Source organism: Atractosteus spatula, chromosome 2, assembly GCF_055471065.1.
Source record: "Atractosteus spatula isolate fAtrSpa1 chromosome 2, fAtrSpa1.hap1, whole genome shotgun sequence".
Lineage (NCBI taxonomy): Eukaryota > Metazoa > Chordata > Actinopteri > Semionotiformes > Lepisosteidae > Atractosteus > Atractosteus spatula.
In genome coordinates, this window is record NC_142707.1 from 65,461,792 (window position 1) to 65,489,317 (window position 27,526).

At 45.6% G+C, this 27,526-nt stretch overlaps 1 protein-coding gene across 2 annotated transcripts in view; it reads left to right on the top strand.

Annotated features, from left to right (window-relative positions):
* The first annotated feature begins 6,964 nt into the window (after window positions 1-6,964).
* Window positions 6,965-27,526, top strand: part of asap2a (ArfGAP with SH3 domain, ankyrin repeat and PH domain 2a) — a 103,218-nt gene continuing 82,656 nt past the window's right edge. For both annotated transcript variants that reach the window (XM_088907235.1, XM_088907243.1), the window contains exon 1: window positions 6,965-7,596. In XM_088907235.1, the coding sequence (XP_088763361.1) occupies window positions 7,471-7,596 (126 nt within the window). In that variant the 5' untranslated portion in view covers window positions 6,965-7,470. The remainder of the gene's footprint in view (window positions 7,597-27,526) is intronic.

Sequence of the window (27,526 nt, forward strand, 5' to 3'; positions counted from 1 at the left end):
GTTAGCACTGGCGATTAATCGCCCCAAATGGACTGAAAACCAGCAGACACAGTGGTCTCCTAGGACCCAGATTGACAACCACTGCTCTATAGTACGCAGGAGGACTGCAATAAGGAAAGAGAATGGGCTGGTTTAATGAAAATAGAATTCTAGAGCAAGCTACATTAGTCACCATGCTAGACTAACACAGTTTCACCTTGCATGACAAATAGCGCCTTCTTCCAGAGCTAAGAGACCCCACATCCATCCTTTCGCCCTCTGCACCAGCTTGGCGTCACAGTTCTTTCCAGACAAGCTGTAAGCCTCAACAACTGTACCCATCTCCAGGAGTACTTGAATATTCTGTGGTCCTACAGGCTGTGTAAACCTGCGTTGGAAAAGGTCGGAATTTGTTAGTGTTGACATTGTGACTCTAACCTTCCAGATACGAGGCTGGTTTTCCTGGGAACCCGGCTCATCAATCAGGCCACCCCTCTGCCTTGAAATCACACTTCAGATACTGGTGACTCACAGCGGCATAACAGCAGCCTGGTTCTGATATTGCAGTGCTGTCCGATTGCACAGCTTCAGCCGTATCACAGCCCACTTTGAAATAAGTGGTAAACATAAGGAGAACGGGCGTGCTGCCTTTCTAGACTTGTTTACCTGGTTTCAGAACTGCTGCCGCCCAGATTTCCCTCTCTGCTTGATATTACAATATGTAACAGCCGCAAAGTCCGATACTTACAGAAAAGCAGTCCCCAAGTTCTCCCAGAGGCTTGACTCCCCTATAAGTAATGAAGGAAATTCAAGTTCCGTTTTACCTTCTGCTGGGTGATCAGTGAGGCTAACTAAACCCCGTTCATTTTGTTTCCTCTGTCCACCCTCACACGAAGAAATATCCTGACTTCTAGTGCCTCTGCATCCTGTGTCATAAACATTTTTGCAGCTACTACACAGCAATGTGCACAGAAGTAAAGTTCCAAAGCAGGGAAATGCTCCGTCTGCTCTGTCTTTGTTTCATACTGCTTATGTGAGGGGTCCGTCATGCGATGGCTTTGAGGGAGTAGAAGCAGACCTCAAAGTAGATGTCAGATTCGTTTTTTTATCTAGAAAAGCCCATGGTCATTGTGAAGGCAATTTGGCACTGTTGCCAAAATCAGATTTTCTAACCCCAATACAAAGCATGTGTGGTCCAATACCAACGACAGGAGACAAGAACATCTTTTTCTTTAGAGGGGGCTCCATTTGCTGTCCATTTCTGCCCCTTTCCGCTTCCACTGGTGCACTGTGTACTGTTCTACAGGGTTGGAATTTTTTTAAACACACCCCAAACTGCAGGGAGCTTGGAGCAGCTGGTACAGTAAGTCTCTGGCCCCTTAACTAGGGGGTTGTGGGTTTGAGTCCCGGCTGCAGACACTGCTGTTGTAACTTGAGTGAAGTATTTACCCAGATGGCTCCTGTCCTACCCAGCTGGATGAATGGGAACAGGCATGGGTGAGGGTAGGGCCTGTGACAGGCTTGTGTCCCACCCAGTCCTCTCCGATTGCTTTACTCCTATTATCCAGGGTGAGCTCTGTCCTGACGAGCCATTGCGTGTGGTTTGAATGGAATTACAAGGACGAAAATGTTCTTTAGGGTTAGATAGCTATTTTGTTTGCAAAAGTCAGAAAAAAGCCATCGACAGCTTTGTGCGATACCGTCACAAAATCCTTTCTCCCGGGACCAGCACTGTCTTATGTAACAGAAGGATCGGATTTTCCTTCGCCAGCTGTAGTTTTCCTGTGTTTCTAGGACAACAAGCAAGTTCTCATGATTTTACGTGGGTAGATCACGACTTGTAGCCAGTTACACTTACAACAAGCTGTTTTAAAAAAATCTGATAGGTGAGAATGTCACAGATCTGACACTCCTACAAAAAGACGGTCTCGGCACACGCGACTTTTGAATGACGTTTCCACATCACACGATCAAAACAATCAGATAGTGGGCAACGAACGAGCCTAACAGCTATGATATTTTTGAGTACTAACGATGCTTTTACCATTTGTTCGGAATCCGATGGGATGATTCGCTCTTTAGTACTTAGTTTCTCTGACGTTTTTTTGATGTTTTTTTTCTGACTAACTTTTTGTTTCACCCACAAAGGCGATGGGTTTTAAGCGCCAAGGTTTTGATTAACAATATCCACTGTAAAAAACATGTTCACGTCATTTGTAGTTCTGCCCAACGGGACCTTGTCGAATATTTTGCAAGGCGCTACATGTGCATGGCAGATGAGCGCTCGAAAAGAGTTCGTATTCTATATACAGGACATTGCGAAGGCTCTGTGAAAGAAAGTCAGCTCCGGTTTCTCCCATCTTTCCTAGTCACTACGGTTACACATCAATTGTCACATGTTCATGGTTTGTGCGGTATGTGAGGGCGAATCTCCCAGAAATCCCTGAACAGCAGCGTTTTAAAGGCTTTTTTGGCATTCTGCAACCTGCTTCTGCACTTGCACCAGGAATAGTGTATGAAACGTCCCACAAAAGGAAGAGGCTGGAGGAAACAACAGGACAGTCGAATATTTATCATTACAAAGCCAAAGCGAGCGAATCCTTCCTTCCCCAGAGTGACTAATTTCTTCAAACTGCTAAATCCTGAGTGTGGGTAGATTCTTCCCAAGTTCAACTCACAATGGAATTAGGTGTCTTCCACGGTAATGTTTAGCTACCAGCAGAAAAAAGCACAACTCCCGGGGGACGAGTGCCCCAGACATTCCCAATGGCAATTTAACCCCCTGTAATTCTGATGTGTGCTTCTACAACATCAAGGAATATTTGTATTTCTATCATAAATTATCATTTGGCTCTTCAGGTAAAACAGGCCAGCAGCCATATCACCCTGCAACTTACAACTGGCAGCCCACTGGAGCTCAGCAGGTGTGAGCCTGGTCAGTACCTGGATGGGAGACTCCTGGGAAGAACTAAGGCTGCTGCTGGAAGAGGTGTTAGTGGGGCCAGCAGGGGGTGCTCACCCTGCGGTCTGTGTGTGTCCTAATGCCCCAGTATAGTGACTGGGACACTATACTGTAAAATGAGCGCCGTCTTTCTGATAAGATGTAAAACCGAGGTCCTGACTCTCTGTGGTCATTAAAAATCCCGGGGTGTTTCTCGAAAAGAGTAGGGGTGTAACCCCGGTGTTCAGGCCAAATTTCCCATGCCTCCTAATAATCCAACTCTATGAACTGGCTACATTACTTTGTTCTCCTCCTCCCCCCTCACTCCGACGGCAGGCGGAGCGATGCACCGGTTGGAGTATTTATTGGTCGCAGTTAATGGCAACGTCAGCTCAAAGATTTGGTTCAAACCACCAAGTGGTTTGCCGCTTGTCCGCCAACAAGCGGACCCTGCTGATGCGGGATTAACGCTAGGATGAGAGAGAGGTAAAACATTTTACCCTGTGCTATCACCATAAATAGAGGCTGCAGAAAGCAAATATCTTAGATAGAGGTGGCAACACAGGTATCCATCTCTGACAGACCAGTCAATCTCCTGTTACCTGCAAACCAGCGTGACAGACAGTCCATCTGTTGATGATGTGAAGTACAGAGCATATAAATTTGCCATTTCACCCACCATCTGAGCAGCACACGAGTTGAGAGAGATTTTGTTTCATATTGCTTTTCAAAAGCTTGTTGTGACAGTCAGGTCTAACTGAGAAAAGAGGCAGATATGAGTCATCTGGCTCTTCACAAACAGTGAAGGCCTTTTCATGGGACAGTACACTCTTTATCAGTGTGACAGACAAGAAGCCAGCATTCTGCCCACGAACGGATAAGCACAGCCTCTGACCACATCTTCGGCAAGTGGAAAGAGTCTGTAAAGAGCCTGATAGATCAGGTCAAGGGTGCTACTGTTCAGGATTTTCCACCCAAACTACATAAATATTAAAAAGATATTCAGCCCTGTACAGTATTCTAACCACCATATCTTGGACCACTGAAACCATCCCAAAATATATCTCAGAGGAGCTGGGAAGAAAGTCTTTCGTCACCCTGCTTTGCGACAAAAAACAGTTCAAGTCCACATTAGTTCGGTCAAGTACTGGAATTAAGATGGTTTAGGTATGTTTTCAGGGGGTTGAGAAAAAACTGCAGAGGATTTGGCAGTTTAAATAATGCTTCATACTAAATAAGGACTTTTCATCCCAGCACAGAGAGCTTGCTCAATGAAAATAGAGGAAACCAGAGGCCGCCATCAGAAACGCATCAATGACTAACAAAGAACTCTCTTTAAGAAACATGACAGCATGACAGTTTTATCTTATCCATGTAGTTCAAATGTTGGCGTCTGCACTACTGGACGGCTTCAGGAGTACTAGGCAGCACAAGACTTAATGAGTGTTATTTCTTTTTTGTAAGAACGCCTACAAAGGGACAACCTCATGGCAAAGAGGCGCAGTAGGTGACGATAGAGGTGTGAGCGATAAAACCGACAGGTATTAGAGAGAGAGAGAATCGCGTACGTTTGTCAATGTCTGAGAAGGATCTCTGTAACAAAAGGATATCAAGCTTCTCAATTAAAAAAAAAATGACTTCAAAATGATTCCCAAAGGAGAGCGATCCATCCAGACTAATGAAGTCCGGTCTGAGGAGACATCGACTTCTCATACACTGCCAAGAGTCTGCAGCTGGACGGACGTCTCTGGAGCAGACAGATGTGGCACAGCTTTCCAGAAGCTACAATAAATGACAGAATTGGGCAGAAGGAAATATTTGCAGTTGTTTAACCGTTTCTAGAACATCTACCATGATCAGTGCTGACTTACACATATAACCCTCCAGAATCAGTGAATTAAAACGAGGGCGGAGTCCAGGGCCAGGATAGTGGTCCAGTCCTGGTGCCGGAGGGCCTGTTGTATGCACAGATTTTCATTCCACCTGGGCTTTTAAACAACCCAAATGAGCTCAGTATTGGTTTAATTGGACCAGTTTAACAATACTTCTCCCAGCTTCAGGACAGACCTGGACACCATCCTTCTGAGGATCAGGAATGGACAGCTCTGCTCTAATCAATTAAAAAGGAGAACAATAATAAAAATGCACTAAAATGAAAGGGTAAATAAACCAAAAAGGGGAAGAAATTTGCCTTTTCTGGTAATGTCCGACAAAATTGGCCTGTGACTAACTGCATTTTACTGCTCCTTATACTCTCTAAGCTTTGGACAATTGGAGTCTGAATTAACAAGACACTACAAATGACTCATGGACTGGTCAAGACAGACTCGGAGATGAAACACTGCACACAGATCTCTTCAATGCTTCTAATGCCTTGATCTCTCTGGGACCTCCCCGATTGCTGGGACGCGTTAATCCATCGGAAATGAAGCTTATCGTGATGTTCGTCTTCCATAAAGCACATGAATTATCTTATGCGCGACTGGTCTTCATGGGTGGTGCAGTCTTTATGTTACACCATCTATAATGCAATCGGAGCAGTTGGGAAGGAACATATAACAAGCTGCATCACAAGCTCCTGTGGGGAAAAAAAAGTATATGGAATGGCGGTTCTCATTCCGGATTCATACATTTCAATAGGACATGAACAAATCTATACACTTTAAAATCCATTTCCCGTCTTTCTCAATCCAAGGTGCTACACCTTTACCTTCGCTGAAACATCCGGGAAAGCACTCGCCCTCTTGATGGAAGATGTTAGTGTTTTCACCGCCTGGAGGACCGCCTGGTCTTCTGGTTTTTGGGTCCAGCTGAGCGCTTCCTTCATGAAACGTAGTGAACCTTCAGTCGAACTGTTTCAGCTCTTGGACGGTGAGGCGGGGGCGCGGGGTTCGAGTAGAGGGGTTTATTGCCATGTGCACATTAGAATTCGTATTCGCGCTGATCTCTCGGGACTCATACACACCGCAACAGACAACACCACACAGTGTAGACAGCACATTACAATAAGTATGTAGTAGTGGGAAAAAAACGTAGCAGACCATGCAAAAAGTGCCGAGGGCAGATGTGTGTTGAGTCTGATATTCGCAATGTGACCTGCTCAGTCTCGGAACTCCTCTCGCTTAGGATTCGTGTTTCAATACCGGGTAGAATTTAATTTCCGTATTATTATGGAAATGTGGAACAGAGTGTCTCTCCCAACTGTGTCCATATCTCATTACTTAATAAATAGTCGGGATGTGTTTTTAAAAAGTAGGGAAAACAATTTTAAACTAAGGCGAACAGAGACGTTCGCTGCATTTCTTGGACACAGTGTCCAGAAACAAAATTTCTGAAACTGAGATCTGCTGGAGGAAAACTTGAATCAATCAAGATATTAATTAAATGAAAGGCTCAATAACTGTAACTAAATAGGAGCGCGGATGTAACAAAAGTCGGGATCCTTTTCACCGCTGAGAAACACTGCCCTGTGCGCACCGACACAACCCGCAAGTGGATAAGCAGCCGGAATTAGGATGAGTGAACTGGAAATTCTACAAAAGGTGAAACCTGACTCTGGGAATCAAGACCTACAATTTATTCCGCTATAAGTCACAGCTCTCAGGAGAAACAGTCGTGAGAAAATGCCGACTTCGCAATCAGCAGTGAAACTCTAACGTGAATTTATGCATGAGGGCCAACAATATACATTAACATTAATCTCTCTGATGTATTTCAATATTTTTTAAAACAAACGCAACCGGGGTTTACGAGCGCGGCTGGATGAAAACTAAGCTTTACGGCGACCGCACTGATACAGTATTTAAGACCGCAACGAGCGGTTCTCAACCCGCAGCCGAGCGCACCTGGTCCGAATGACCTCTGATAACCCCGGACACTCCGCCTTGAACGAGACTCTCCGGCAGGCACGGAATTCCGACGGCGGCTCCGCCTCCCGTGGGCTGTGATTGGACAGGTGCGGCCAGAGCCGTCGCTCCCTATTGGCTGGCTAATCCTCATTGACTCCCCCCCCCTCCCACCACCTCCCTCCACCTTCACTTTGTCAATTTCTGCGCCTTCATTGAAATCCCTCGGTTCTCGGGCTGCGAAGTTTTTGTTTTTCAGTAGGTGGCGGAGAGCGGGGACAGCTTCGCTGGCGTGAAGATAAGGGAGAGGGACACGTCAACTCTCCCAGTGGCGTGCGGACGAACCACCCCCCCCCCCCACTATACACACACGGCCGAGGGGGAACAGTGCGTTATTGTTCATTTCGCTGCTGAATCTGGACAGGGGACCTCGCCTGGAGAGACTCCAGAAACTCGCCAACTAGTGCGTCGCCGCAGGAGTTGTGCGACTTGCTCTTGAACGCCGTGGAGTGCAGGGGGTGGATAACTTCTGCACCCAGCAATGAATCTCTCGGAAGCGCTCGACCAGACTCTCCATTGATGGTTTTTCCTGCGAAAGTGGTAGGGGGGGGGAAACACTTATAGTTTTATTTGCCTTTTAATGTTGGTATTTTATTTCGGAGCAGTTAATAGTCGATAAAAAAAGGGAGGAGGAATACAGATAAAATGCCGGACCAGATTACAGTGTCGGAATTTGTGGCGGAGACGAATGAAGATTACAAAGCGCCTACAGCTTCCAATTTCACCACTAGGATGTCTCATTGCAGGAATACGGTGACGGCACTGGAAGAGGTGAGAGTCCCCGTCTCTCTTGAGTGTCGTTTATACGGCGGCTCAGCTCGCTGTATTTAATGAATGCAATTTGCCAGACAAGTGCGCCGACCTTTGCTAACTGCCTGAACCGCTCGCCTCTCCTCACTCCGCGAACTGCAGAACTGACCTGACATTGTTCTGCTTGACGCATGTCCCGTGTTTGTGCATTTTGTGTCTGTTTTAATTGGTTTCCCCCCGGACAAGCTGACACAGGAGATCCGTGTAGCTCACGAACTTGAAACCGCGAATTATTCGGTATCGGTGAAAATATCGTTGACAAACAGATGAACCGGGGGGATGAACTCGGAGAGTCTTGTCCCTGACTTAAGCTTTGTGTGGATGTCTGTGGATCAGCCAATTCATTTCAGCTCATTTCGTGTCCTGTCTTAAATCTGAAGGTTTAATAGTTCTATTATGTAAGATAGAAGTTGACGAAATGTTGCCCTGTGTCGTCTTGTCGTCTCTGTTGTGTACAGACGAGTCTTATGCCGTGGGTATGTACTGTATATGCACATTATATAAACGACAGGTAGACGGGAACCGCTGATTGTGTGAGATAAAAGGTTTAGAAAGCGGCGTATTTCCCTTCTCATGCAAATATGTTACGTCAGTTTGGACCTTTACGTTGTTTAATCCCCTTTTACGCGTTAAAGCCGTGCGTGCGGCGAACAGTATCTCCGCTCCGGCTGGTCGCTCGTTGTTGTTGTTTTTTTTTGCCTCCGAGCGCCTTTTCCCCGCAAGTGTGGGCTCTCTCCCCTCGAGCGAGAGGAGGAATACACTTCCGCTTCTCCGAGCCGAGCCCGGTGCCGTCCCTCGCGCCCGGCCGGACCTCGCCCCGCGCCCCCCGCGCGCCCCGCGCCGCGCGCGCGAGAGGGGCTGCCCTTCTCCGGCTGCGGCGTCACAGCCGCTCTAGTTGATCGCGCTGCGCCCCCAGAAATGGGTCTGCTACTTCGAAAGACCGATTCATGCCGCACAGTAATTAGTTCTGCCTTTTTTTTTTTACCCCCTTAAAGATCTCGCCTTAACTGTTCCCTTCAGGACATTTGGCGTGCGCACAGAAACTTACTGGACGTCGAGACCGGCACAAGAAACATTGTCTCCACCACTTGGCCGTATTTCCGACGCGATCGTGTTTAGTGTCATCGGTTTTTAGTACCCAATATCACCCCCCTCGCCCCCCCCCCCCCCCCCCAACCACCACCTTCGGAATTTCTTGAGGGAAAATAAGAAATATTCCTTCGGACTCGAAAGAGTCTAGGCGATTAGTTGAACCCCCTGTGCGATCTGGTCAGTGTCTCAGTAGCTCAGTGTTCTTCCCTTGCTGGTAAGGAGGAACAGCGAATGAGTTCTCGCTGCTGAAAGATGTTGTGTACACTCTGACATGTCTCCGGGGAACTCGCTAACTGTCCTGGAGGAGAGGCAAACCGAAGGACGAGTTGGAGCGGCTTTGTTGATTTCCTTGTGTTGCACAGCACAACATATCTGGTGTTGGTGAGCGCTTGTCTTGGCGACAGATAGACCGCAAAAAAACCTCGTCTGAAGACATCGGTGGCGGTGGGGTCAGAAGCTCCACACGTTTCTCGAGCAGCAGGGACAGCATTTCCTTACCGTTCGTCTCACTTTGTCAGTATTCCCAAGCAGGAGATGATACGGATGACGTTAAGTATTAGGCTACTGACAGGAGAACTTTCAGAGATGATGGCTTCAGTTGTCTGTCGGCCATAACTGCGGAAAGTCCCATCGCCTTTTCCTGACCTCATCAGGCCGGGTCCTGGTCGAGCTGGCGCCTGTTCCAGCGCAGTACACCCTGGGCAGGAAAACCAGTCCATTGCAGGACACCCACAGGCACACACACACACACCAGGCCTAATATTCCCAGAAGCCCATCCAGTTTGTCTTTGGGCTGTGGGAGGAAACCAGAGCACCTGGAGGAGACCCACACGAACATGGGGAGAACATGCCAACTCCGCCCCAGGACCTGAAACCAGGATCCCAACCCTGTGTTAACCACTGTCCACCCCCCCCCCCCCCCCCTCAGTGCCTTTCCTTACACTTATTTCCAGAAAAATGTAGATGACCATCCAAACAAAATGTTCCTTTTAATAAAGCAAAAAGCACAAGGCCTTTTGAGGTTCACGAGTGGAAACTACAGTGTGTGGAAGTGCTTTTAAACCCAAGAACCGGTGGCCCTTCTTTACCTAAAGAGTGGTGGGAGTGTGGGACAAATTACCCATCCATGTTGTCATAGTGGAGACCCTGGCGTCTTTCAAGGAATGGATGGAGATCCTTGGGTAAAATAGCTACTAAAACCCCTACAGGCCACATGACATCTTGTGTGTGTGACCTCCTGTATTCTAAAATCTGAGACTTGTTTTTTTTTTAATAGTAATGGCAGATAGTTGATATTTGTAGTTACAGTGTTGGAAAGTTGTATTAAAACCTTAAGCATGTTGGAACAGGTTGATTCTGGTGCACATAAAGTAGAAAGAATTTCCTGAACTCCTCTGAGGTTTGCTGTGCGTAAATGGGAGTTTCTGATCCTGCAATCTGGATCGAATTCCTGTATCCCCAGTTCCCATCAGTGGAATCCCAGGGAACTCAACTAAACTCTCCAGCTTGGACTTCTGAACCCCACACACACTGCTGTGAGGCTGTAAGACACACTTCTTCTGCACTGGCCATGGTATCATGTGTTGACATAACATGAGAAAGCTTGAAACACGTTATGAATAAATTACATGCTGCAGGGTGAATTGCAGAGACACTTCAGTTTTTTTTAAATGAAAAAATGGAACTGCTGTAGTATTGCATTTAAATCAGTGTGGTCAGAAACAGGATGTTTTCCACAATTTGGATGCTGTGTCAAACAGAATACAGCTTGTGCAGTCACAAGTGTGCAAAGTTTCTTAGACTTTTGGAGCAGGGTTTGCAAACACAAGAACTGGTTTTATTGCAACTGAGCTCTTAATCTTTGGATAATTGATCCCTTTAATTGAATTTCTTTCTTGATTCGGCGCTTTCAACCCCTTGTCTGTTCCCCGTCTTTGTGTTCAGAACCCCTTTGCCGTGCGTTTTTGTGAAGACGTGGAGCAAAACGAGCTCCGTCCTTTCAGCCCCCAGCTTCCCTGAGTGCTGGCCGATGCTCTTTCCTGTCTGCGCAGCTCCCGGTAGGCGAGTGACTAAGGATGCCTGTTCACAGGTGGGAATGACTTTGTCCGGCCTCCCATTCCCATCAACAGGAAGCCAGTACTCTGCAGTGGTCCCATAACAAAACACACCTGGATGAGGGCAGGTGTGAAACCCAGACACTGCTTCAGCATTAATACCAATTAATAACCCCGTCTACGTTCTTCTGAACTGGAAAAAAAAGATCCCGATCAGACGAGGCTAATTGAGCTAAGTTAAGGAGCAGAAGAACAGGGTACGATAATGTTGTGTGGTGTTAGGCTCTTTATTTTAAAATTGGAAATATTTTCAATCTATTCTTTAGGCTGTTTTTTAAGAGCCAAAAATGGGTCAACCAGTTCTGGTCTGATCTGGTCAACCAGATCAGGTTTATCTCGGGTTCAGTTTAAGAAAACCAGAGTTTTTCATACGCAGTGTAAAGGTCTACGTTATAGTTCCTGAGGTTGGATAATTTCCGCTCGAGAATGGAGTGCAGACTGCAATATGACGTTTTCACACGATATGTTATATGTCCCTGTGGAGGTGCTGGGTTTCCGGTTTTGCTTAAATGATTAAGAAGCGAACCAACACGTTGGCTCCTGAAACATGTCACCGCCGTGGACCGAAAAGGAAATCAAAATCTGATTTTGGCAGCTCTGGCTGACGAGTCACACCATCGGGGAAGTTATTGCAAAGCTTGTGTCAATAAAACTAGGTCTGAAATCCTTAACCTTTCACAGAGTTGAGGCGGTAGCCTAATATTGATTCAAGACTCTAGGGGTGGAGACTCGCACCGGAGGGGGGGGGGGGGGTTTGCACTGATTTGATCTCGGTTGGTGATCTCTGCCGCGAGCAGAAAATTAAAGCTACCCGGAAGAATATTCATATCTTGTCGTCGATGTTGACAGGCTCAGAGAGTTTAGATAAAAATCAAAAGGTGTTTCAGGTTTGTGGAATTACTTTGTCTCGTTTTTCCCTAGGCAATCGAAATAGGTTGTTATGTGAGCTGTACTGAGTAGAGAAATATGCGGCCGGACTGGTTTTCCTAACTGTAACCTGTCCTGAGTGGAACACCGAACACAAGAGTGATTGTCTTAGGGAAAAGTACTGCATCTTCCTTCCCAGTGAGGTGCTGTGGTTCTGACAACAGAAGCACTGCCCTAAACGTATATTGGGATCGTCCCAGGTCTGTGCTTGTTTACAGAGCTAAAAAGACATTGGGAGTTCTGCCAGTTGTCAGAAGAGCAAAGCTTAAAGCTTAAAACCTGTGCGATGTTGACATTTAAAATGCTGTGGTCAGGGTGAGAATCAATGCAGACTTTTTCCCCCCCCACAATGTTATCCAGAATGTTTTAGCATCTTTAGAACAAGTTCAGTCTTTGATTATTTCTTCACGTTTCCATCTTTACGTGGAGATTGAAGTATTCTGCGAATTCTACTCATTCTTTAAAGTTCTTTTTGCTCAGCAGTTTGTGTTCGTGTTAAATGAATCCAGCAGAGTAGGGTGGCGCGGTGGTGCCACGCAGCTCTGGGGCCCTGGCGACAAGTCCGACCCTGGGCTGCTGTCTGTGTGGAGTTTGTATGTTCTCCTCCGTGTGTGTGTTTTCTCTGGATGCCCCGGTTTTCTCTCATACTTTGGGATACGTTCTGGAAGGTTGATTGGCATGTAGGAAAATCTGGCCCTGGTGTGAGTACGGTGCGTGCCCTAAGATGGACTGGCGTCCCATCCAGGGTGTACCCCGCCCAGTGTCCCTTGCTTGCCAGGACAGGCTCCGGCTCTCCCCCAGCCCTGAACTGGATGAAGCAGTTAGGAAACGGATGGATGGATTATCGAACAGAACAGTAAGACGGAAGCTGACAGTACCTCGTGACTTCTGGTGTGTTCACAGAGAGAAGGTTTCCGGACCATGTCCTGTGTCACAGCGCGGCTGACTTGCTGGATGTCCCTGTTCAGAGAGCGACTTCCCTAAGGGTCCGTTAGGCTTCGAGCTTTGATGCCCTTTTTATTGACAGGGAAGCATGAAGCCCCCGCTCTGCTAACGTTGGCTTGTTGGTGTTGTGGGCGACGTCTGTGGTCTGTGTTGAGGAAAATGAAGCTGCAAAAAGTGTCCAAGAGGGACGTCAAGGCCTCTCTTATCTGATGTCAGCTCCTCTTTCCCCCTGGTCTGCAGCAAGTGTTGGCAGTGCGCAGCTCCTACTATAACTTCCATATGATTTGCCTCAACTGCCATTTTGATTCTTTTAAATCCGTCCTTTTTTTGTTCTTTAAGATTGGGTATGTAGAACTGTGGTCGAACCAGACGGCGCTCTTAATGAGATTCTGTTTGGTGGGTGAACTAGTCTGTTAAGAAAGGAACATTTGAAGGCGGGGAAACATTTAAACTCTTACCCGTCGGTTTTTTTTTGTGTGTCCTAGCATCATCTGTGACGTTTGAGTTTTTTTGTCCGTCCGCTCGTGCGAAATGTAGTGTAGACTGCCACGTTTTGTGTAAACAAAAAATGATGCTGAAAGAACCATCTCCAAAACTGAGGATGAACACGAGTAAAAGAAGTAAAGGATCATCCCAGGCTGAAAAGAGAAGAAAAGAAAAACAGCGTTTCAGCTGTGGAGCCTTCTTCGGCTCCTTCACACACCTGAAGAAGGCTCCACAGCCGAAACGTTGTTACTTTTCTTCTCTTTTCAGCTTGGAATAAACCTTTACCCTGTTCCTTTGCAGCCTGCGCATGCTGATGCAGCTCCCTCCTTGAACTGCAAGTAAAACGGTTTGTTTTAAAACTCCAAGGGGATATGCCTCTCTTAAGGCACGCTTTCACATTTTCTTTAAACCTCTCTTTTAGAAGGTGCGTTCTCAATCTGAGAGAGCCTGTCTTTCCACATGCAATTAATATTTCAGAATACACTGGCGATTTTTAGTCGTCGGTGACTCACAAGTTTGTCATTCTGTCAGAAAAATGCAATACATCATTGCTTCTAGTTTGGTATTATTCCAGGTGCTGCTGGAAAGTTCGGAGGTCAGCATAGTTATTGCAAGCCATTTCTTTCCTTCTGATCTCCGTTCTCAGAATTAAAAATCAGTAGCACCAGCCTACAGATCTGAAAGGTGTTAGGCACTGTAAAGATTTTTTTTCTGACTTGCTGAACGTACAGTATATATCCTATGATCTCCGCCCATGTTAGCTTCTAGACTTTAAGCTTTATTAAGCTGAGGCTTTAAACTGTTTGATCATGAGCTGTGAACTAGAAACGCAAGTCTGGGTTTCGACGAGAAGGTAGGCTAATTACGGTACCTTAGTGTGCTTGTTATAAAAGCTGAAGGCTCGGTCCCTGTCAGGTTGAAAACCATTGTTTGTATAATAAGAATTAACCTGTGAAACTCAATTTTAAAATTCTTGAAATTGAGAGGCGGTGGTTATTCCGTGAAAGTATGAATTAAACCAAAAAGGGAAAACACTCTTTTCATGACGTTGTTACAATAGCTGTTAATTAACAGACCGTAATCGATAATTTAATTTCCCATCCCTAACAAAATTCCTGCCTGGAGGCACTGTAACTTGGCTTGGTCATATCCCTGGGAGAGAAAAGCACCATTCAAACGTACGTTTGTTTGCCAGATAAGGTGTGGGAGAGACTCTGGCTTTTTAACTTGATTCTTGGGGCAAAAACAATTAATGAAACCCCCATCTCCACAGACTGTGAGGGCCGTTGATCATGCGCTTGTTAAAATAAGCGATTAATTCTGGGGGTAGTGAATTAGGGTGAAATCTGCACTGACAGATGGTCGTTTTCTCTTTTTTTCTTCACCGGGGTCTGCTGATCTGTCAGGCCTTGTGCTTTCATGATGCAAGCAGGCTGGACAGAAGCTTTTCTGATTTTTTTTTTTTTTAAAGAAACCTCTTTGTTATCGACATGCCACTTCACAACGTAAATTAATTGATGCTCTTAGCTTCAGCCTAAATTCTAATCTCCAATAATCACTTAAGACGCAATGACTTGGAGTATACTTACCTCACCTCAAGGCTGCCTCTGAAGTGGAAACGTGTAATTTCGGTGGCTGGTGGTGTATTTCAAGGCAAGCTAGCTGCAGTCAGCCTTGCGTTATATGACGGAATAATTTCTCCTTGGATAACAGACTTGAAATCTAGACAGATTAGAGTTTTTTTTAATTCTGCAATGGCAGCAGAAACGTGGGACTTTTTTTCTTTTCTTTCATTCGTGATGGGATTCTGCGATGCTCTGCAGACGTTCCTGTGCCTGTACTATACCGGGAGAGCAAATGTGTATTATTTGACTCATCACATAGTCTCTTTTATACTCCATTAGTTCTGTCTGAGTCTCTTTTATACTCCATTAGTTCTGTCCGACAGTCTTAACTGGGACTTCAGGTTGAATTAGTACTATCTTGTGATAAAAGATGTGTAAGAGCTGTCTTGAACTTCAAATCTAGCAGTTTGCAGACCACCTTCTTAATGGACACAAGTACGTGTGTGTGTGTGTGTGTGTGTGTGTGTGTGTGTGTGTGTGTCTCCGTCCTGGAACGTTTGTAAAAATAACGGGTTGTGTCGGCTTTTCTCTAACTTACGGGATATGTCGTGTAGATCTTGAATAGAAGAAGAATGAGCTGGGCCATTTTGTCAATGCAGACATAATGCATGAAGTTCTGTATGTCTACAGTGTGACGTGTTGTCAGAAAGACCAGAGGACCTGCAGAACAAAGTGTTTTCAAGAGGACACTGCTGTTTCCTCTAATTCTTTTGTTGAACAGGCTGCTGCCTCGGTGTTGCAGTGGATGTGAGATTGTAAATATCATGTGACTGGGAACTGGAAGGGCATTCCTGCTGTGCTGTTCATCTTTCTCCGTTAACTTGGTCCATACATTGAGCAGCAGTCCCTCTCCTTGTGTCATTTTGCTGCCATTTGCTCTTCTGCAGGTTTTTTTAGTCTTTTTAGTACTGCTAAACTCTTGGGCATGAGTTAACCGTATACAACAGTGCGGCTCATTGGCTGACATACCCGCGAATCCCTGGGGATGTGCGCAGGGTATTCACAGCACCGTCTAGAAAACGCTGGTTAACCTAGACAACGTGTTTGCAAGGCAGGGGGAAATGGGAGCACCTAGGAAAACGTGCAGACTCCACACAGAAGGTACCCAGCCCAGATTTAAATGCAGGACACGAGCTGTGAGGCAGCAAAACAACAGCCAGTCGTTGCTCCATGCTGCCCAGGAGGGATCCTGGTTGTTCTAATTCCGGAAAAGTGGATCTTTGAGCATTCCGAAATGATTTCCTCTCCCTGCGTGCCTAGCTTGTTAAAGAAAAGCAAGTCGAAAAGGCTGTGGAACATGAAAGCGTAGAACATCACAAATTCAAACTTCGTAAGCTTTAAGAAGCTGCCGCATCTTAAAGTGCTGGCTTTTGAGAGGCTCTCCGAAATTGTGTGTCTGGGAGTCTTGTTAAGATACTGTACCATGAAAACCCAAAGATCTCTGACGGTACAGTAGGTCTCTTACCTGATGAATTTCTTGAATATATCATTTTTTAGTGTGCTGGTAAAAAAAAAAATCTCATTAATCATGTGGCATTGGTGCAGTGAACTGAGCCAGTTTTGGTAACTTGTACTGGAAACTTAAATCATTCTGTGAGCCACGATACTTGAAAATGAATTAAGAGCCTAGAATGATCCTGTCATTCAGAAATGACTTGAATTGTCTATCCATGATCATTTATTTTTTGTAGTTGTTGGTTTTGAGAGTACATATGAAAGTATTTTTTCACAGCAATGATGAAATAATTTTTTCTTTCTTCTGAGCTTCATGCTGTAATCTTGAACAGCGCTTCAAAATCAGTAACTGTGACTACAGAAATGTTGATCAATTATTAAGGAGTAACTTTTTTTTTTTCCTTATTTCCACATTAGAAGTCAGAGTGACCTGGAATTGAGTCCTGAAGTAAAGAAAACATAAAACTCAAAAAACATCCATATGTATTTGTACCACCTTCAGGAACCTCAGCACTTTGCAGTATTTGTTTTTAATGAACACTGAGTTCAGTGGCTCAAGGTGAAATGTTTTAGGCTCGATCTTGTTTGTAGAAGAGCTAGTTGCTCTGACTTGCTTTAAAGAACACCCATCGATTAGAATTTAGTTTTACATAATTCCTACGGATTGTAAGAACAGCAGTTCTTTTCGTGGTATATGCATACTGTAGTATGGACTCATAACTGGAGGGCTGCAGGTTCAGTTCCCAGGTGGGGCACAGCTGTTGTGCCCTTGAGAAAGATACTGTGCTCAGGGTGCATCAGGAAACGTTTGCCCAGCTGTAGGAATGGTTACAAATGCAGGTTACTTTAGATAAGAGTCAAATTAAATTACATTTGTTCTTATCTTTAAACACTCTCTGACCAAGGCATCTCAGAATTGCACAATAGGCCACCTCAATCCTACAGTTAAGACAAATAATATCCAGTGAGCTGTGAAATTACATTGAGTCTGGATTTTTATTTGCGTGACCATGTCGGGAATAATTCTCTTTAAATGTGGCCTTTGACATTCTGTTTTCTTGTGACTTCCCCTCCTCTCATGCTCCCTCCCCCCTCTCAAAATACTTCTTTTGATCTACTGAGCAGACAGGTTTAACGGTAGCTGGCCGGCCGGGGACTGGAACTGGACCCTGCTTTAGTGTGGTCTGTCTGACGAGCAGGGCACGCTGGAAGAGCTCTCCCGCAGCAGACTAGCACCAGAGAAGAAGTCAAGATGATCTAGGAAAGTAGGAAAGAAACCAATACAATGTGCTTCAAAAGTGCAGGTCTGTCCAAACCCATTGTGCAGAAACTAGGAAAAAACTAATGACCATCAGCTTTGAGCCGAAGCTCAAGAAAGCTTGAGGCCGGGACATTCAGGACGTGTTTTAAATCGGTGCTCATAAAGCAATGCTACGCTGTTTTCTCTGCGGCTGTGAGCTGTGTGCACAGCAGTACTGGGATGACCAGAGTGTGTGACCTCCAGCTTGGCGCTGGAGTGCTTTTGTAGAAGCCCCCTTTAATTCAGCAAGTCACGGCCGGGCCACCAAGGATGAAGACTTGAGCGGTCCAAATCGGTATTCTTCAGGCTGAATCGTAATCGTGGTACCGTATCTAAAATGTGGCCCAAAGCTCGTTTTCAGCTCAGGTGTGCTTCAGCAAAGCCTGCTGTTCGGCAAGCTGTATGTGCTGGGATTCATGCTGCGGAGCTAGTGATCACACCGTGCAGGGAGTGACTCTGTACGTCTAATAAAACATCATTTAGAACCGCAGAGGAAGGTTTATTCCATGCTGAAAAGAGAAGTTAAGAAGCACAGCGTTTTGGCTGTGGAGCCTTTTTCAGGTGAAGCGTTGGTGAAACGTTGCGTTTCTTTTCTTCTCTTTTCAGCAGGGAATAAACCTTTCCTTGTTCCTTTGCAGCCTCCACATGCTGACGCAGCTACTGACCTGATTCATTTGGAAACTGCTTTCAATCTGAAAGTCTGAAGCACCAGCGGAGTGTTATAGCATGTAGAATTAGATGCCACTACTGTACAGCTATTCCTTTCATCAGCTTAGATGATGCATATTACTGAATTTCAAAGCGAATCTTTTGCAAGCGTGCAATAATTTACAGGCAATGCGCAAGAACGGGGTGGAGGCGAGGGGATTAGTGCTGCTGTTTCACAGCTGCTCTGTCCTCCATGTGATTCTGGATGAGGGTGCCCTCTGGGTGAAGTGTGCAGGTTTCTCAGGCTTCATCTCCCCTCCTGAAGACCTGCTGACCGCAGGTCTCTGACTTGGGTGCGTGACCTGTGCTGGGCCGCTGTCCCCTCTAGAATGTAGTTGCACCACGATCCCTATGTTCCTGGGACGGGAGTCAGGCTCCCACCCGCCCCTGGCGGGAATAAGCGGTTTTCTGATGGAGGACGGGTGTCGGCATGTACCGAGAATGCAGCCGGTGAAGTTGGTGCTCTCCGTGTGTTGCTAGACGGACCGGGAGAGCGGGCGGTGTTTTTGCAAGCCCTGACCTCGCTGTGCAAGATCTGGCACGGCTTTCGTAGGAAGACTCCTGGAGCATTTCGCTGCCGTCGTGCTCAGTGAAAACCTGGCCCGCGTCTGCTGATATTTCCTTCATATCCGGTGCTGAAGGCTGGGCTGGAACATTGTTGCGCATTAACCACGCGACCAGCCTTTCTACGTATACGTTCGCCTCCTTTTTTTGAGTTGCCCTTGGGGTTCGGCAAAATGGATCGGGGTGTCCTTGCGCAGTGTGACATTATCACTCCTCAAGCGGTTTTTTAGCTCCTGCTGGGATTGCTCGGAGGGGACATCTCGGCAGCGGGCTGGATATAAGCCTTTCTTCCACGCTGACTGGGTGGAAAGGGGCTGGAAACATGAGGGGGATCTCTCAGGCAGTCGCAGCCTCTCCAACAGCGGTTCGAGTGCTCCAGTTCTTGTTACTGTGTTGGTGAAGAATGTTCGTGTTCACAACAGAATCGGAACTGTCTGCAAAATGAGCATGGATGTTGTCAATTCAGCGAAATTATTTAAATAATAAGCACAGTGACACAGTGCTTCCCCGGTGTCTCTTCTTACTTCCTCAATTCTTACTTCTTCATTTTGTTGTCCCAGGTGGGAAATTTGCTTTGCAGGCAGGTAAATGACAGAACATGAAACACAATACATTGAACTCAGCACAAACCCATTAACAAGTTAAGAGACTTGCACGTATGATGCAAAAGAAAAATATAAATATATACATAAAATATACAATCAGTTGTCCAAATGAAGCAGGTTAATAGCCATTTACTGTTCTTGAATCTAGATTTATTTAAATCAAGACCCAGATGGAAGGAGCTCCAACCGTGTAATATCCTGTTTTCACTACGGTGTAAAATGCAGACTTACTGTAGAGGGATTTGTCTTTGGGGACGAGGCAGGGTCTGACTAGGCAGCCCTGGGCCTGTGGTTTGCAGAACTTCCCTTAATGATTTGTGGGTCATTAGTATCCAACAGCGACTTGCCATTACATCTTGTTAGATTGCATTTAAGATATTTTTCCCCAAATAAAAAAAGTCTCCACAGTTCTTCCCATTTGGTAACCTGTGGTAGTAAAAAGAGACTTTAATTCATGTTTTCTGTCACCGTTGTTTTTTATGGTAAAGAAACTGTTTGTTTTTTTTTAAACAATTACTTCTTCTTGCATGTTATTTAGAGCAGTGCGCTTCAGGGAATGAAATCCACATAATGACCAAATAGAACCTGAAACCTGTGGTCCGTTCCACATCTTTTGCTTTGAAAGACTGGATTATGTCTCTTCCTCATTCTCCCCAGTGCACCGGTGCCGCCTTTCCAGCTAACGAAAAAATGAAAACGAGAGGAGAGCGTGTTTTTCATTTTGCGCGTTGCAGGTGTCTTTTTTTTTTTCCCTCCCCCATTCGTTTCAGTTTTCTTTACTTTAACGGAAGTCATTCCCGGGGGGGGTTATGAGGTAGCCGCTCGCTCTGTGGAGTGCTCACAGGCCAGTGTGGATCGGGAACAGGACTAGGAAAACAGCAGCTTCACACGAGTCTCCTGTTGACTGAGATAGTTCGTGGTTGGGTTTGCAAAACTTCCCATTCCTTTCTTCCAGAAACGGAAGATCAGAGCGAGTGCACTGGAGAGACAGGTCCTGAGAGAATGTGTGGATTCATGTAGTCATTCCCGCTGAAAGGCCTTAAACTCCCTAAAATCCCTGCAGCCCACTCCGGAGGTAAAGATGGCAGCTTGTATCATTTGTAATGGAGTTCAGGTGGGGAGCCGCGTCAGCATGCGTGGTCTGCAAAGGAACAAGTAATAGGCTTATTCCATGCTGAAAAGAGAAGAAAGAAAACAACGTTTCGGCTGTGAAGCCTCCTTCAGGCTTCTCCTGTGAACCTGAAGAAAGCTTCATAGCCGAAACGTTGTGTTTTCTCTCTTCTCTTTTCAGCATGGAATAAACCTGTTACTTGTTCATTCGTATATAGGTTGGAACATTGCTTCTTTTATCAGAACAGCGTGCACCTCAATTTTTTTGCACATTTGTTAAAAAAGGTGTTAGATGGTGGCTGAGTGGAGAGATCTGTCAAAGTGTTAGGCTGTCTTTCTAGCTGACACTCTGAAAACGACGGCGTTATGTATTTAACTTCAGGAGCCCGAGGCAGAAACCGCGGGAGGGACTCTTGTCACCTTCTGGAGCAGTGGCAGAGTGGAGCTGTGGTTAGGTCTCCGGAGTTAGCCAGAGGGTCATGGTTTCGAACACTAAGTGGCAGAAAGTTTAGCTGTATATAATCCAGACCTTTTCATTGCCAGGAAAATGACCATTTGAGCTCCGTTTTACAATCCCCTTCCAGGAGCCGATGAAGCTTGTGTGCCGTACCCAGTGCATGTCAGAAATGTGAAAGGTGCCATCTTGCAATTCAAAAGGCACAGCATACAGCAGGAGTCTGAAAATCGGTTCCTGCAGGGCCTGGTGTCTTCCCGTCTTTGTTCCGCCCACGTCCCCACTCACACAGTGGGTATAATTATTCAGTTACATAATTGTAGTACTTCTAATCAGGTCTTGCAGTAATAGGTAACTATAGCTTGGTGAAGTGAATGTTTTGTGTAGTCATCAATAGAAAACCTTAACGACAGTCCTGTACCTGTCCAATTAAGAAAATAATTAGGTTAATTGATGACTCAGGTTGGAACACAAACCAGAAGACACAAGGCCACCCAGGACCTGAGTTTGAGACCCCTGATCTGTGTTTAAACGAGCCAGGTTCCCCCAAACCAGCTGTACAAATGGTCAAAATCTAAGAATATGTAAAGAAAAATTGAATTCTCTTATATGGCACTTAGGCTAAAAGTGCTAGCTAAATAAAATAATAATGATAATAGTTACTAATATGAACAACACATGAAGTGTGCCATAATGCTGTACCCTGCAGCCCCCTGCTAATTGTACACCCGACGACAGTCATCCCCTTAACGGACTGTAGCTGCTGGCAGGCTTTCTGCTGCCTGTGGACAGGCGAGGACCGGCGCGGGTGTGCGCTGCCCGGTCGATTCTCGTTGGCCTGCCTGCTGGAATGCAGCTGTGGGAAGAGCCTTCTAACAGGCCCCGCTCAAAGAGGATTGAGAAACGAGAAACAATCCTGAGCCCATTGCCTCGGAGCTGTAGTCAGGCGTCTTTATTAGGAAGAGCCGAGGCTGGAGGCCATGTTGGCCTGCCTTTCATCTAAAGAAGCTTATAGCACTTAATGAAATTAAAATTGCAATGGCTCCTGGCAGGATCTCCACTGTCCCCTCAAAATAATTGTTTTAGCTTGTGCACCGACTGGGGAGCTGTTAGAGTAGAACATTTTTCTCCCCATAGAAGTTAAGGCTTATTTCATGATTTAAACTCAATGCATCCTTATTGTTGGCATTTCACACTCCTTTTCCCATCTTCTAGAAAAAGGACAATGAGTTTTTCTTTAATATTTAAAGATGAAGAGCTGGCTAGGAGCCTTATGTGAAATTGAGCATCCAGAGGAAAGCACAGATCCTTCCCTGCCCTTTCTGAGGGAAGCTGAAGCAAATGCAGTGGAGTGCTCTTAATGGAGTTAGTCCACAACACAAGTATCTCTCCAGGGTGTCTGCATTGTTGGAAGGAAGGGCCCCCACCAGGGACAGGGAAGGTCACGTCTCCGTCTGGACGGGTTCAGGGCAGCGCACAAAACCGCCTCAAATGGCACAGCTACAGCAATATGCCTCCGATTGTGTGGAGACGTTAAGCAGAAGAGTGAGGAGGAAATCTTGTTAATTGGGTGAGCCACACGGCATTGATCGGGGCAGGTCACCGCTCAGACAACCTTTGTTCGCGGCCAAAGACAAATGCATCTTGTTAAGTGTTGATGTAAGGTTTGAGGCCCACGATTATGGTCGCTGCCAAAATCATTTTGGCGCACATTTTCTCCAGCCTCCTGTGAAGGGGAAAGTAGTCACTCCTTTTCCTTTTAATGAGCTCACTTATTGATTCGTTTTTCTAAGAAGGGGAAGAAGACTTTCTCCTTTCCCCTTCGAGTTTATTTCTGGATTTGCAGAATGCACTTCAGAGAGCTTTTCCAAGGGTGCAGATGTTATTGAGCGTGATGCTCCGTACCGAGCTTGTCGGACTTATTTTATAATTTCACAGAGGTAGTGCTGTTAACTTCTCCCTTTTCAAGCCAGTGCTTCGGCGTGATGCCTCCCAGCTCTGGCAGCTGACTAAGACTTCTATAATATGCTTGAAATAAACCTGATTATCCAGACATGCTGTTGCCAGGAGAATTAAGCTTCGATGCCGACGAAGCTCGTGTGCTGTAACCACAATGTGAGAGATTTTGTTTTTGTTACAAATGCTGTCTTGTTATTCAAAACACACAGTATACAGCCAACTCGTTCCCCACAGGCCCTGATAACTTCTGGTTTGTGTTCCACCAGAGCACTGATACAGAGCCGGCCTGATTATTAATAACAGTACTTGATAAGACTTCTAACCTGGCTTGAAGGTGTTTTACTGGTGACTGTACTTTTACCAAAGTATGTTTTCTATAATCAATAAAACATCATAAGAAAAACCCTTAAAATGTAAAAAATTAATTTAATAATTCTGACTGATTGAAAATAAGCTAAGACAGTTGTTTAATTGACTACTCAGGTTGGGCCACATTGTTATATCCTAGGGGTTTCAGGTTTATTCTGTGTACACCCAGTCCTTTTAATGGGGTATACATTACACAATGTTCAAGGATAATGACAAAGGTGTTTATAGAGTATAAAGCTCTCCTATACCACATATGCTCTAGCACCATGCACCATGCAAATCAACATAAGTAACAGGAACCGAACATAAGAAACCACGACAGATACAGTACGGCACTGTGTTGACTGTTTTCTGTTATAAACAGGAATATTATTAAAGGCGAACATAAAGTGACTTCGTTATTGAGCGCAGTATCCTCCAGGAACACGTGCTGCAGAAGGAGAGATGTGATGGGAGGAAATGCAGAGGAAAGTATGAGAATTCTGAATTGTGTCTCTGCAGATGTTCTAGAAGCTTCAGGCTTCTAAGAACGTCCTAGGGAATTCCTCTGGGGGCCGGGTTTCTCCTGACACGGCAAGGGGCTGAGACCACGGATGGGTAGCGAGGGGTGTACAGGGTAGATAAAAGTAAATAAACACCTACAACTTCACTGAGCACCATTTGAGCCTGGAGCCATACGTGAAACTTTTAGGTGTTGGTAAAATATGGCTGAAATATAAGCAAGACAATTATTTAATGGATAACTCATGTTGGGCTAGCAACCAGAAGACACTAGGCACTCCAGGATTTGAGTTTTGAAAACCCATTCTTATATAGTGGGGGGTTTCAGGTTTATTCTTCTGTGTCCACACAATCCTCCTTATTCCCCACACCGGCTATGTGAAGGAGATTCGGGGTGGCGGCGTTCTGACACGGCCTGTCCAGTCACTCGAGACTTGTAGAGTTTGTACCACCCCAAGAGAAAATCTATCGGGTGCTCTTCCTTGGCTGAAAGGCACGTCCTACTCTGACAGACTAAAAGAACTGAGCCTTTTTTTAAGTCTTGAACAGAGAGGACTAAGAGGGGACCTGAATTAAGATGCACCGCCACAACTCTTATCCAGTTGTATTTCCTCAAGATCGGCAGCAAAACATAAACCAGAGGATGCAAGTGGAGAACTGGAAGTGCGTTCGAAACGGCCATTAAAAGGGCATTCAGTTCTGTACACCAGGGATTGTGGGATTGTGGATCAAGCAACTTGGCGATGTTTTTGATACAGATCCTGGCTCCTGACATGAGTCTGCTAGATGAGATCCACTGATCTATCAGCTACTAACTCCCCAAAACAGGCTAGGGTGAAATCGCCTCATCCCTTGTTTGAAATCTTTCTTGTGTTCCCATGGGCTGCTGTCACTCAGACCGAGAGGATGGATATCTTTCATACAACGTTGAATTGCTCTGCTGCCTTCCATAACCTCATTCGTACCTTGCCAATGCGGTTCATCCTTGCAGAACAATCAGATTGTGCTTCATAATGTGCCTGTCTGAGTCTGTGCCTATCGCAGTCCGAGATGTTTTTGGAGTGTGGACAGGTGGGGGGTAGGGGAGTATTTTGTTCCAGTGACCTGGTTTCACCAAATGTCAGCCAGTCCAATTCTGGTGAGCTTGTGATAGAATATTTTGTAGTCTGATCTCCAGGCTGTGCACTAGCCAGATGGCAGACAGACCACAATACAAAGCTGAATTCTTAAATAAATCTTAATTTTATTCCTAGACCTTTTTAAAGTTCAGCTTTAGTTTAGAACAGGATTAGGGCTTGATATCAGTTGAAAGTCGTAATTCTTCCTCGGCTCTGAAGCTGTGGTACGTTGGATAAAATGTATTAGGAATTAAAGCAGTTGCCTTATTATTAATGTTTGTGTTTTTGAAACTAAAATATTATCTTAATATTATATATGTTCTGTTGACAAAGAACAGGAATTGATGTCTTAAGAACTTCATATAGTCCTGCACCTTTAATCGCAGGCCTAATTTTGGACTGTGGAGTGGAAAACAATGTTCGGACATTGAACCAGAGAGAAACAGGATGTTGACTAAGTGCGAGAGGAGGCAGGAGGATGGAGCTGAGCAGCGGGTAAACGCTGTGTCTTTATTCCGGCAGCCTGTGTGCTCCCCCGACTGAAAAATAAAACACTGGCACTGAAAGAAGCCAATCCCCAGATCTCAGCGATAACCAGCCCATTATCTTGAGCTGAAAAGGTTTACTGGCTACACTGTGGGCCGCCTGTGCTATTTGGTTTGGATCTTTTCTTTCCTCTGTGTGAAATGAGCTTAGGCCCCAGGCTTCTGCGCAGGGTTAGTTTTGATTGTAGTGCGGAAATGTGGAAGACGAAAGCGCGGAGGGCTCGGTCTGTCCTTAATTATTTGTCGACGAACACTTTTGAGCCCAGGTGAACGGAGTGTTATCAGCTCCTCTCCGTCGCGGAGGCTGCTGGCGGTTCTGAATTTGGTGTCGTGTGAGAGGCAGGACGTGCTCTGGCGCAGAGTGGACCTGGGGGATAGGAGATGCCGAAAAGATATTCCGTTTCTTCAGATCATTAAACTTTATTTGTCGTTATACTTACACAGGTGCATAGTGGAATGAAAAGTGTTTCTCGGTAGTCTCTCGGGTGCAGTATATATATAGTTCAGGTGGGGAGCTGCGTCAGCATGCGTAGGCTGCAAAGGAACAAGTAATAGGTTTATTCCATGCTGAAAAGAAGAAAGAAAACACAAAGTTTCGGCCGTGGAGCCTTCTTCAGGTGTGATCCTGCTGATCTGATCCTTCTTCACACCTGAAGAAGGCTCCACGGCCGAAACGTTGTGTTTTCTTTCTTCTCTTTTCAGCATGGAATAAACCTATTAGTTGTGTGTGTATATATAGAACAGCAGGCAAGACAATAGACAGTAAAAACAATAGCAATAACAGTGTAAACAACAGGATGGTACCAGTGTGACAGTACCCATATCGGTTAAAAACTGTGCAAAAGTACACAAACGGAGCAAAAGGCGATTATCAAATAGTACAACTACAGTCAAGGACAGTTTTAAGTTTTATACACTTGCCAGAGAAAACCGGAGCAGCCCTGTGGTAAGAGGACAGTAGCGACACGGTGGAGAATCGATCCCGTGCTGATCCTGTGAACTGGGTTAAGACTGTGTACAGTATGTTGAACTCCTGCCTTGGTTTCATGGGGTGAAGCCCTGGAGCACACCAGCACAAGCCTGCACTGATGCTGAGGAGCTTGTGGAGATTGTGATTGTTGGCCAACAAATGTTGAACCAGTTTTGTTTTACCCCTGACTTTCCTGTCGGGAAGAGAAGTACCTGACATCCCAAGTGAAATGGGCGGTCGGCAGAAAAGCCTTTTTTTTTAACTTCTGGGAGAAGGCGTAGCAGGTCTGCTTTATAATGCGGTCCCAATTCTGTTCGGCGTTGGACTTCGGGAGTGATCTTCACACCCATAAAAAAAATAGGAGTGACCTAGAATACATTTTTCGGCAGAAAGCTTGTTTGAGCTGCGCCACGCCGTGTCGTTTTGTTTCAAGGAGGGCTGTGTGTGTTGGACCTGTTCATTCGTGACCCAAGAATTACCCAGTAGGAAAATTCAAATGAATTCTGCGGCCATGAGTGCGGAGCAGCTCTCGGACGTGTGTGTGCCAGCAACGGGGAGAGTTTTTCAAGACCTCGGGAAGGGCTACTTTGAGCTCACTGAAACAAAAGCACAGGGCGCAGTTCACCGAGATGTCCTTCAGAGACGGACTTGTACAAGGTGGAAGAAAGGAAATGTTGTACCGCTTACCTCAAGCGATGATTTCCTTGTTGGGCTCGATTTCCGAAGCTCGGGGGTTACAGCCTACGAGGAAACGGATGCCAGGAAGCAATAAGACCCTTTCTGGCACGAATCGCAGTCCGTGCTGTGCACATTTGGTCTCGATGTATATTTCTATTTCCCCACACAACTCTTTCACTGACCCCCTGCTATTTACAGACTTCACAAAGCACTCCTTCACCCTACTCAAAGCAAATAAAGTGGTTTTGTCTTTCACACCCCTTGTATAGACCGCTTACAGTATTACTTTCCTGGGCTCCCATTTGGCTACTAATACTTGACTGTTTTATGCAATTGTCGTTAAACTCCAAGTTCAGTTGTGTTTTT